Raw genomic sequence first — 12712 nt, forward strand, 5'->3', positions numbered from 1 at the left:
GGTTATTTCCTGTTAATTCTCAAGCCTCTAGCTATCTCCAACTTGGCATGTATTCTATATTCCAACATTATTGAGTAGTTGGATTCTTTCTTCCATAGATCGATGAACTGATAGGCCTGAAGAATACACTTCCGTACATAATTATTACGACGTCGAGCCAAAACAGTGTTTCTAATGTATTTAATTGAATGCTAGTGGGGCTAAGTCTATATATATATATAATACGCATACTTTATAAAACATAAATTAACCTAATTTTCTGATAAACAAATTAAATAACATTAATTAAATGAAATATATTTAATGATATAGGCGTATTTGTTACCATCAACCGTAAGACACAATTTGAAATAAAAGTAGGCGTATGATGACATAATTAATGTCGAAATATTGAATCCCAACACGATGGCGTGTATTTCTTTCAATACTTAGAGTATGTATTATACTTTCTTATCTGAGATTAATCAGTGGACCTTTCAGTAGTAGGCGTATCGTAGAAGAAAATCACTATGGGCATTGACCTCCGAAGTACTGTAAAGTACAGAAATAATAGAGTGTTTTTTTGTGGATGAAATATGGGTATATAGAACGACTAGGAAAAAGGTGTGATATGGAAATTCCAAAAGAGGAAACATGTTATAAAGATATCCTGTTTTCTTTCCTGTATTTCTTATGTAAAACTGGATTTAAACTTTCAAAACGTTTCTACAATGTGTATTTAGGCTTCATCAATACGGTATTGAGAATGCATCAATAGTCAATCAATCAATTAGTTGAATAACGCTTTTATATCATCGGCACATCTTTTTAGTGTAACCTTACAATGACTAGACAATAATTAATTGATATAGAGAAAACACAAAATAAAAAAAAAATATGTTCTCTCAAACCACCTCGATTTTGAGTCTACTAAATTTAAAAATCTTCCCAGGCTTTTGCAGATATAGCCAGAACTAACTTAATATTTGGATTTTTTTGATAGCAGATTATTTTCTTTTAGATTTCAGTAAGTTAACCCGACTCAAAGACAAGCTTGCGTACAAAAAAACATGCGCATTCATCTTCTATACACAATTAAAAATCAAAATTTAAAAGTAGATAGACATTTTGAAAACAAGAACAAAAAAAAAACAAAAAAAAAAAAACAAAAAAAAAAACAATTTCTTCCATATTACAGAAACTTCTTTGTTGAAACTAATATAGAAACAAATACTTTTGTATTTAAAATATTTTTTTTTTTTAATGAATTAAGAAACATTAGAACATTCAAGATTAAATACATTAAAAATAACAAGCTTCTGTTCTTTTGACTTTTGGATAGCTTCATGGATAATCAACATTGTGACAATGAACGCGCAAGACCACAGCCAAAGCTTTTGGAGAATTGAATCTCAAACGCGATAACGAAAACTCTCTAATGACTCAAGTTACTGCATGATTGTTTTATAATTTTAATAAAACTAATTTCTTCTAATTTTAAATATGTTTTCCCTGAATTCGTGAATATTCGTCGTCATGCGTGTTACATCCAAAATCACTTTGTTACGTTTCTACACAGAGAGGGGTTCGTCCGAACCCCTTGAACCCCCCTGGATCTGCCACTGCTTTCCATTGACACAAATCATGACCATGTTTTATGTGGCGCGTCAGCCATCTTGAAATTCAAAATGGCGGCCGATGACTTTTGGAAAAAATGGCACCTAACTTTTTTTGAATTCAGTGCAGTAAAAATGATAAAATTAGTCAATAAAATCTATTTGTGCTCAAAAATTTATCTGGATTACATAGAAAACTAGCTTATATACTCGTTCTTATTTTATGTACATTTTAAGTAAGTATATTTTGCGATTATTTTTAAACAAATAAACACCTATTATGTTCCATTCTGGCTTGAGTGACAGTAGTTTTTATATGTCTAGTTTGTTGCCAGTCTAGAAATTATGAGTTTAGACACCAAAATCATACTGTATCTGTAGCTTATTTAGTTTCAATTTTATGCACATTTTAGATAAATTTGTCGGCCATTTTTCAAAATGCCCGCCATTTGTATACAAAGAGTAAAATCAAGTGTCAACAGGGCTTAGGGTGACCAGAAGGGATTAATTATGATATCTGGCTATGTGAATTGCTTCTAACATTCCACTCCCCCTAACTCATTTTTTTCAGATTTTTTTTCTAGTCTATAAATACAGTGCTTAACAATGAAAATATAGTCTATAAATAATTAAATATTAAGTTATTTTCTTATGGTTTTATAAGAACACTGAGGCTGAAATTGCTTAAAAATTAATAACAAAATAAGAACAAATTGAGACTAAAGTAAAATAGCAAATAAGGTTTTTATAAAAAAAAAATAAAATAGGAAAACCCACAAATCCTATCTGTACCGTATGTGCAGTAGGTATGAATGTAATACTATGTTTATAAAGTACAGTTACTGCTGTGCAAAAATAATTTTTTATGTTTGAAAAATATGTTATTAAATAAGATTCATTATGAGAAATCGGCCAAAATATACAAACACCGAGTCTGGGCAAAATTTTACTATTCTTTAGGCCATGTAAAATAAAACAATTGGTTAGCATCCTTATGTTATCAATTTTCATGGTAGGGAGGGAGGTTTTTTTTTGTTTTTTTTTTTTTCGCAGCGAACATGAAAATAACAGTGTCATAATGCAATTATCTCTATATAATCACACACAATTCACTTCTCAACACAACAGGCATCATGGATGCCATGTGGCTACAGTGTAAGCCTATAGACCAACAGTAGAGCATAGAACTGCAAGTGGTCTGGCTAGCATGCAGAGGGGTGGTAAACAAACATAATGGAGTTTGTAAGTGTTTTGTAAAAAAAAAAAAAAAAAAATTAGGTCGGTGGCCTTTTTGATGGTAGGGAGGGGATGCTAACCAATTGTTTTATTTTACATGGCCTCTTATACAAAAAAAAATATTCTGTAGTTTGTGTTGCGAATGGATAATTATTGATAGTACTTATTCATTCATTAAACAATGTTTTTAAAGTACAGTTTATTTTCATACTTTTTTATGACAAAAATTTCATTGGAAATCAATGTCAATATTAGGCAAAGTTAAAAAAAAGTAGTTTCTCCTTCTAAGATGGTCGATTGGAAACAGCTACAGTACGGTACTACTTTCTCACTTCTACCAAGTAGACACTTTAAGAGCAAATAAATGTGATTTAGCCAGATTTTTGTACATTTCATAAAATAAAAGTAAAGGAAATTAAAAAGAATAAATTTAAAAAAAATTTAAAAAAAAAAAAATTGGAGAGGCAGAGAAAATGGATGCACAAGGGTACTCGAAATTAGTATTTTTTTGTATTTGGCCTATGTTTGTTTCTATTCCTTGCATTGTGTAAAAAGCAAAACAAACAGATAGTGTAGATAGTTCTGAAAAGAACTGTTGTTGGTTGAGAATGTCTTGACGTTTAGATTGAGCTGCTTCAATCGTCTGCAGGAGAATAATAGCTGAAGAAAACAAATTAGAGCACCTCATTTCTGAAGCTACTGTACATTTCTATGAAATCAGTCTAGTTTCCAGGTAAAACTAATGCATTAACCCAATTATTACCATCCATATACAGATGACAAAATGGAATATTAAGCTTTAATGTCGCTGGATTTGGCGATAGGGAGTGCATTAGAGTCTATATTACTAAGCCCCTCACCATGTTTGGGGCTGAGGCGAGAAGATTTTGATAATATTGAACTCTAGGTGCCTGAAAATTGCACTGGGGGAGGGAGGGGTGTGGCCTTGTCAGGGAGCTTGGACCCTCTTGTCGGGGAGCTGCACCCTCATCGGGGAATTCCTGGCCCCTGGCATTGTTCTAGCAATAGTATTCACTATAATTTACCTACATACTTTATCTCCAAAGCAAATACAACAACTAAAATCAAAATTTGTCAAATTTTAGTAAAAATATTATTGTTTGTTCATTTCTTTATATCACTTCATTTATCAGATTATTAACATTAATAATTTTACTTTTATTAGCATTTAATTTATTCTTATTATTTTTATTTCAAATCATCATCCAAAATAGTAAAGCCAATTACAGAATGCCTTGAGGGTCCTTCACAATTTTCAACATGTTCACAAGTGTACTTTACAAACATGATAACAATGTTGATTTAATATAAACATGCAATATTTAAAATAATTAATAGACTTTTAAGACCAATTATAATGCAACCATAAATATAATATAGATTTTTAGTTACAGTACTGTAACCAAGTATAGTACTTTAGTTGACTTCACAAAGAACAGGGAGAATGGTTTGCTAAATCAACATTTTTGTATACACTTTCAGAGGGGAACGAGGGGATACGGAAAAAAAGAGTAAGTTTGAATACTTCAGAAAATGTTGATAATTTGTGAACAACCCCTTACTGTATAATACAATAAAAACATTAAAAATACTGCACAATAAATTATTAAAATTATTGAAAACCATGAACATATTAGAAAGATATTGAATACATAAGTATATTACAAAAAATATACTGACAGAACACATAATCCAACTGTAAACACATACACACACACACACACACACACATACACACACACATCTAAAAGACAGTACAATACAATACAAATCATTAACATTTAATGTAAAATGTAATAATATCATAATAAATATATATTTTGAGGTCAGAACTGTGTTTTAAGTTGGAAAAGCTTGAAGTGGTGATTATTTGATTATTTTAAAATGTTTTTAAAAAGTACAGTACTTTACTACAACTAACCATAAAATGAACAGTTTCCTTTTTATTTTATACTGTATGCACACATTTTATAAGAACACTTTGACATTGCCTATTTTTGACTAAATAATTTGTATGGGAATAACATACAGTACGTTTACTATATAATTTTAACACAAAATTTAATATTTTGTAAAAAAGATTTACGTTTCGGGACCATCATGGACGCATTTTCAAAATCAAGTGAAATAAAAATTTGTATATTTATTTACAATTTGCTGTATTGTAAATTGGCATTTTTACCTTTGCTCTCAATTCAGTATGCGATGCATGAGTACTGTCTCTTATACACATCTAGATGTGTATAAGAGACAGAAATTTTACTATTCTTTAGGCCATGTAAAATAAAACAATTGGTTAGCATCCTTATGTTATCAATTTTCATGGTAGGGAGGGAGGTTTTTTTTTTTTTTTTTTTCGCAGCGAACATGAAAATAACAGTGTCATAATGCAATTATCTCTATATAATCACACACAATTCACTTCTCAACACAACAGGCATCATGGATGCCATGTGGCTACAGTGTAAGCCTATAGACAACCAGTAGAGCATAGAACTGCAAGTGGTCTGGCTAGCATGCAGAGGGGTGGTAAACAAACATAATGGAGTTTGTAAGTGTTTTGTAAAAAAAAAAAAAAAAAAATTAGGTCGGTGGCCTTTTTGATGGTAGGGAGGGGATGCTAACCAATTGTTTTATTTTACATGGCCTCTTATACAAAAAAAAAAATTCTGTAGTTTGTGTTGCGAATGGATAATTATTGATAGTACTTATTCATTCATTAAACAATGTTTTTAAAGTACAGTTTATTTTTATACTTTTTTATGACAAAAATTTCATTGGAAATCAATGTCAATATTAGGCAAAGTTAAAAAAAAGTAGTTTCTCCTTCTAAGATGGTCGATTGGAAACAGCTACGGTACTACAGTACTTTCTCACTTCTACCAAGTAGACACTTTAAGAGCAAATAAATGTGATTTAGCCAGATTTTTGTACATTTCATAAAATAAAAGTAAAGGAAATTAAAAAGAATAAATTAAAAAAAAAAAAATTGGAGAGGCAGAGAAAATGGGTGCACAAGGGTACTCGAAACTAGTAATCTTTTGTATTTGGCTTATGTTTGTTTCTATTCCTTGCATTTTGTAAAAAACAAACAGATAGTGTAGATAGTTCTGAAAAGAACTGTTGTTGGTTGAGAATGTCTTGACGTTTAGATTGAGCTGCTCCAATCGTCTTCAGGAGAATAATAGCTGAAGAAAACAAATTAGAGCACCTCATTTCTGAAGCTACTGTACATTTCTATGAAATCAGTCTAGTTTCCAGGTAAAACTAATGCATTAACCCAATTATTACCATCCATATACAAGATGACAAAATGGAATATTAAGCTTTAATGTTTTTAAAAAGTACAGTACTTTACTACAACTAACCATAAAATGAACAGTTTCCTTTTTATTTTATACTGTATGCACACATTTTATAAGAACACTTTGACGTTGCCTATTTTTGACTAAATAATTTGTATGGGAATAACATACAGTACGTTTACTATATAATTTTAACACAAAATTTAATATTTTGTAAAAAAGATTTACGTTTCGGGACCATCATGGACGCATTTTCAAAATCAAGTGAAATAAAAATTTGTATATTTATTTACAATTTGCTGTATTGTAAATTGGCATTTTTACCTTTGCTCTCAATTCAGTATGCGATGCATGAGTACTTCCATGTAATTTCGGATGTGAATAGAATAAATTATAATAGAATTTAAAAAGGCATGTGACGTCCCTAAAAAGCATGTGATGGATAATGTATGGCAGGCCTGGAAAAAATATTTTTGTGCCTCCGACCATGAAAATTATCTAAATCAAATGCCTCCAGCACAAACTATTATGTTTACACTAATTTATAGTAAAACAAAGTACATTTAGTGGTTTGGAGCAAGCAAAAATATTAAATTTAATTATGCATTAAATCGTGGTGTACAACCTCCACAGAATGTCCCTATGACACCAGATTTAAAAATCATTTAACACTACCCAAACCAAAACAGATTATAACAAAAAGTAGCTTACCCTACAGAGGTGCTAAATTATGGAATTAACTTAGTGATGACCTCAAAAACTCAAATAAAAATCAATTAAAAGTACAGTTAACGATTTAAAGTGTATTTAAGATAATTCAGTTAAGGCAAGACTTCTTTTTTATCCTTGTTTTGCATACTTATTTTTTTATAGATCATCGGAGGAGGGCGGAATAAAAATAAAAATAAAATTCTGTTTTCTTATTTAACAAATAGTTTTGCCAAAAACATCTAGCCGGAGGAGAAAACAAAAATAAAATTTTATTGGTGAATGTAAATTAGGATGGTTAAATGCTTCAAATTTATAATTAGGAAGAAATATACATCTTATCTTTGGAGATTTCAAGGCAGCGGAGGGCATAACAAAAATGAAGAAAAACTTTTATTTTTTTCTGAAATTTCCACTTTTTTGTGGCAGCAGGTGTGCTAATTAGCCAAAAACTAAAATTTTATTTTTATTCAAAATCATCAATATTTGCAGTCGGTGGGTTCGATAAACAAGGCATAAAAAAAGTCTTGCCTTCATTAATATACTGTTGTTAAGTTTCTTTCAGTAGGCCCTAATGTGATTTTCTTTTGTAGTTAGTCTATTATTACCATTTTGTTTTAATTTCTGTTTTGTTGAGTTGTACAATGCCTTTTAATATGGCCTTGTTGAAAAACAACATTGTGGTGAACAAGTGTTTCCGTAGTTAAATAAAGTTTTTATTATCAAAACTACCCTGTGTGTAATTAAACACTTTTGTTTTAAATACATTGTAACATGGGAACGGGCATGGAAAGCGCCACGCCAATATTTTTAAGCGCTGCTCTCGAACAAGTGCCGCCCAGAAGCCTTCAACAATTTTATAAGCGCCGCAGCGTTAATTCAAGCATTTACTGTATACAGGAGCATGCCCTTTAACATTTAAAAGTCACAAGATTTAATTGTTCACTCCATCTACATCGAGTTATCTCAAGTCAGGAGAACTTTTAAAAGTTTGTGTTTGAAAGATACAGTGATTCACAAGTTCTGAATGATAAGTTGCTAATAAATTTCAATCAGAAACATGCAGCTCCACTCTATCCTTTCATTCTGTGCATTTCTTAATAATACTGGACTGTATCACTGAAACTGGCTTTTAGGATTTTAACAGTGTTTGTGCAATTACTAAAACTGTCCAGTATATTCTATACAGTAAGGATCCCCAAGGAGTAGAAATTTTACACATTGATTAACTCTATATACAATATTGATCCAACGACCAGGGATAAGCCTATACTAGAGCACTTGGTTTACTATACACTATTAATAAATCTGCATGGAAATAAAATCAAATATTTAAACACAAAAGAATCCAGATTTATATAAATACTTAAAGCCCCATTCCCGGCAAAATTTCAATTTTTAAGAAAAATCTAATTTTTGTATAATGTTATAAAGATTTATAAATATAATACGGAATTGCTAGTTTAACTGAATTTAGACATTCCTAAGAATGAAAAAAAAGTGTTTGTGCAATTACTAAAACTGTCCAGTATATTCTATACAGTAAGGATCCCCAAGGAGTAGAAATTTTACACATTGATTAACTCTATATACAATATTGATCCAACGACCAGGGATATACTAGAGCACTTGGTTTACTATACACTATTAATAAATCTGCATGGAAATAAAATCAAATATTTAAACACAAAAGAATCCAGATTTATATAAATACTTAAGTAGCTTTCAAGTCCTTTCTATAGATAGTAGTACAGTACTGTTGGCCTACTGTTAGCACAAAACTCCATGTTACAGTAATGGAGGTTGTTGAGAAACTACCACACTGCTATTATTCATAATGTTTGACAGGGACCTGGGCTCTGTCATGCAAATGGCGTTTTGACACCAAACCAACCAACGACTAATGTGGTGACACTTATTACATAGTGATTTAACGTATGAATCAATATTACAAGCTAATCAATAGTAATTATAATCTTGCATTCTGATGAATTATCAGCGTATTATGTTGGTGCCCAAGATCAAAGGTGTATCTGCAGTAGAGGACCACATGACATTTTTTATGAGAAAAAAAAATCATTTAATCAAGTACGGAAAGTACTATTTTAACATTTAATTTACAGAAGAAAGCTCAAAACTCAGTGGCGGGTCAAATTGGGGAAGGACAAGTCCTCTTCAGCCGGACTTGTCAGACCAAAAAATTTTTTTTTCTTTCTAAATAAAAATTGTTGAATGCTTAAACATCATAAAACAGCCTAAAATGACACAAACCCACTGAGATTTTCTAGGCACCAGAGGAAACTAATTTTTCCCATAAACTGATAGTAGACTCAGCTGTAGATTGCCCCCGCCGGACAGCTTAGCAATTCAGAGCCAAACTCTGTCAGCTGGACTAAATCATGCCCCTGGGGATCTTGGGGAGATGCTGGTGCGTCAAATCAGATTAAAGTAGGGGTCGGTACAGTATATCCTAAATCCTGAATTAGGCTTATACTACTGTAGCTCTAGAACTATGGTAAATTGTTGTCTTAATAATTATTTATCCATACAGGGTAGGTGCGCAATACACTATACACTATCTACTAAGAAATAGATGATACTGTATAACAATGACACACAGATCTTATTTAACAAGAAGATCTTTATCTTTTTGAATTTTATGACAGTGGAGTTTTCATTTCAGCTCTTGAAACAAATTATTAACGTGGCTCTCCTTGCTAATTGATTTTTTAATCTACTGTAAAAATTGTTTTAAAAATAATCTGATTTCTGATTATTTTGTTGTCTTTTTTTTTTCCTTTGTAAAAAAATAAACAAAACTTGTTGTTTTTTTTTTTTTATTTTACTTTTTAATAAGATTTACACGCACATCCAATTATGGTAGAAATGCTCAAGACCCTTTATTCCCTGGTCATTTAATACAGAATCAATCATTCACAACGTGCAGCCTACAAGAGGAGTATTCGTGTGTAATCAGCATGATTTCATTCCGAAATCATTCACATTATACCAGAAACCCATGGACACAAGTTGTGTGACGAGCACCTACTGTATCCCGAACCCCTGACTTTTCGTTTGAAAGCCTGACGCCTTACATGGTGCATCACATGCATCCACTAAACCAAATATAATAGATTACTGGCTGAAAAGAAGGATGTAGTCAGATTGATAAAGAGATTCTCCGACTAATAAAATGTGATTTTGTTTCTGTGATTCGTTCACCGAATGTGTACACATCTTGTACCCAGTACTATTATTATTGCCATATAATATAATATACTTTAATATACAATATTATTACATAGGACTTTTTATTAACTATTAATTACAACTAATTTATGTAATATAATACGGAGGTCAAATAAAGACAACGATCACAATTATACTGTAAACTAATACTGATATAGGTTTGTATTACAGTTAAAAGCACAGTGTTGTGAAATGCAACACCAATCCATCAAATATGCAAATGAGAAAATCTGTCAATAATCACTCGTTATGAAGGTCAAAATATTTGAAACAAATTCTGTTACAACAAAAATATGTACTTGTTGCTTATTCCTACAGTTGCAAGTAACATTTAAATGGTGTTTTCGGTACCAATTTCAAATCAATATTAGTACGTTATCGATAAATACATAGTATTGGTATCCTACTATATAAAAGTATTGTATATATGATCACTGTGCTTTATTGTTTATTAAACAATTCAGATACCAGCAGAAGCCACAAGCTACACATGAAAGATGGTTGAACTGCATTATAATTGCAAATTTGAAAAGATAAACAGTATTTTGTTAAAATGCTGAATTTCAAAAGTTGAATTCTATTATTTTAAATTTTCTTTGAGTAACTCACAGCCTTGAGGATTGAATTACAATTAGCAATTAGACAATAATAATATTCAGCAATTTCTATAGCGCCGGTACCTGTCAAACTGATGCTCATAGCGCTTGATGCTTCGATAAGTAGATTTGACCATAAGGGTTAACTTTGTGTCCGTGCTGCTAACAGCAGTGATAACACCTTTTGTCTCTCCACAACAATTGGGGGGGGGGGGAAAGGCTGTCTAGTCCAGTCCCTGTACTTTACTAGCATCCCCCAACTTGTGTCAAATGATGTAAAGTTTAAATGGGTACTGGGTTTATTAAAGTCCATGCAAGCCTATCGTGTACCAGTGGGCCTTCACACAAAAGGAATTAAATGGGTTACAGTACTGTAGCATGCCAATATCATGGCTGTACTGGTAGATAGTGTGAGTTGAGTCTAAAATCTCAAAACATTTATTTAAAATGCCTGAATTTCAGTTATTTCAGAGCATTCATATAACAACAATTATACTATACAACATTTTTCTAAGAAATACGTAGTCTAGAGAAGATTTCATTGTATCTATAGATATTTGTAGGATTTTGACTAATTCTTTGTGATTTTGTTAGTATTCATCTAGAATGTTTATATTTTATAAAACAAAGATTTTGACTGACTGGGAGATTATTTGTTTGATATTGATAATTTGATTGATTGATTGAGTAAGTTCACCTACCTTTGGATAATTCAGATTAAAAAATGTTTCTAAGTTTTCCTTAAGGTTTGGATCAACTCCAACCAGAGGTTTGAGAATCGTAACCCCCGGCAACTCTTCCCAAACTATATTTGTGGCACTTGGCATACGGTGGAGATGAAGCTTTCTGCAATGAAAAAAAAATTAAATTTGTTGTTGCCATGATTTTGTCTGATAACAAGAACACTGTTTATTTTAATACTGTATACCTGTGATGACACTTTAAATTGAGCTGAGCATTTGGCCAAAAACTCTGGTTCAAACTTGGCCAGTGTCAGTTTTTAGAGTCAGATCAATCCACTCCTGGAATGATCCTTGGTTAAGAGTTAGGCGGGATAAGTTTCAATGTACTGTATCCACTCACGGTTTTGGCCAGAAAAACAAAAATAGGCCGTCCGAAATATGCTTAGTTTAATGCAACATTTGATATATTCAAAGAATATAATTTGCTAAAGGTAGACCATAGAGCCCAACTAGGCTAGGCCGAGCTGAGTAGACCATGCCGTCAAAAATCGGCCTGACGGCTCACTGGCTAAGCCCTTGCTGGCGCTATACTGCAGCTGCTGCGGGTCCCCAAGAACCAGCCAAAATGTCATTTTTTTAAATTGGACAAAATAAGGAAATTAAATCTGACTAAAAGGTATACTGTAACCCTTCTATGACCATCAATCAATACTAGAAAATAATTTACAAATAATGGAAGATTGTCGACAGACGAGAGTAACTGATAGCAGCTTTCAGGCCAGCTCAGAGACCAGGGGAGAAGAAAGTTATTGTACTGTACATATGAACTACCATAGTCCATTCTAAATGCTCTGATCTTCATGAAGTCTATATAAATAATGCTATGTAAGTATAAAAAGATTTTTAAATGCATGGCAAATCTATGATTTTCAAGTATTAAAACATAGATAGATAAAATTTAAAAAACAACAATACAAATTATTATTTTATCATGAACAGCAACTCATTAATGCATCAAATTTGCTGACATCAAATACTGTACAGTATCCTCATGACAATTATTTCATCAATATTGAATATGCTGTACAGCAAATGTCAGACATCCTCTTGACGTCACAAACTATTAAAATATTATAAATGGATAATAGTAAATTAAATATTAGTAATGAATAAATTAAAGATAAATAGACAGTTTATTATACATCACTTTGAACATAAATATTATAATTATTAAGTTTTCAATTCATCATTAAATTAATATTATTTATTCATGTTTTCCATCCATCATTAATTAATATTATTTATTCATGTTTTCCATC

The 12712-nt window shown here is 31.4% G+C and overlaps 1 protein-coding gene across 3 annotated transcripts in view; it reads right to left on the minus strand.

Annotated features, from left to right (window-relative positions):
* The window catches only part of LOC117120215 (ceramide glucosyltransferase-like), a 62108-nt gene that overhangs the window by 35713 nt on the left and 13683 nt on the right, over positions 1 to 12712 (minus strand). For all 3 annotated transcript variants that reach the window (XM_033265228.1, XM_033265229.1, XM_033265227.1), the window contains exon 3: positions 11412 to 11556. In XM_033265228.1, coding sequence (XP_033121119.1) covers positions 11412 to 11556 — 145 coding nt within the window. The remainder of the gene's footprint in view (positions 1 to 11411; positions 11557 to 12712) is intronic.

Source organism: Anneissia japonica, unplaced genomic scaffold (assembly GCF_011630105.1).
Source record: "Anneissia japonica isolate Jap-2015-1 unplaced genomic scaffold, ASM1163010v1 scaffold3798_len331662_cov138, whole genome shotgun sequence".
Lineage (NCBI taxonomy): Eukaryota > Metazoa > Echinodermata > Crinoidea > Comatulida > Comatulidae > Anneissia > Anneissia japonica.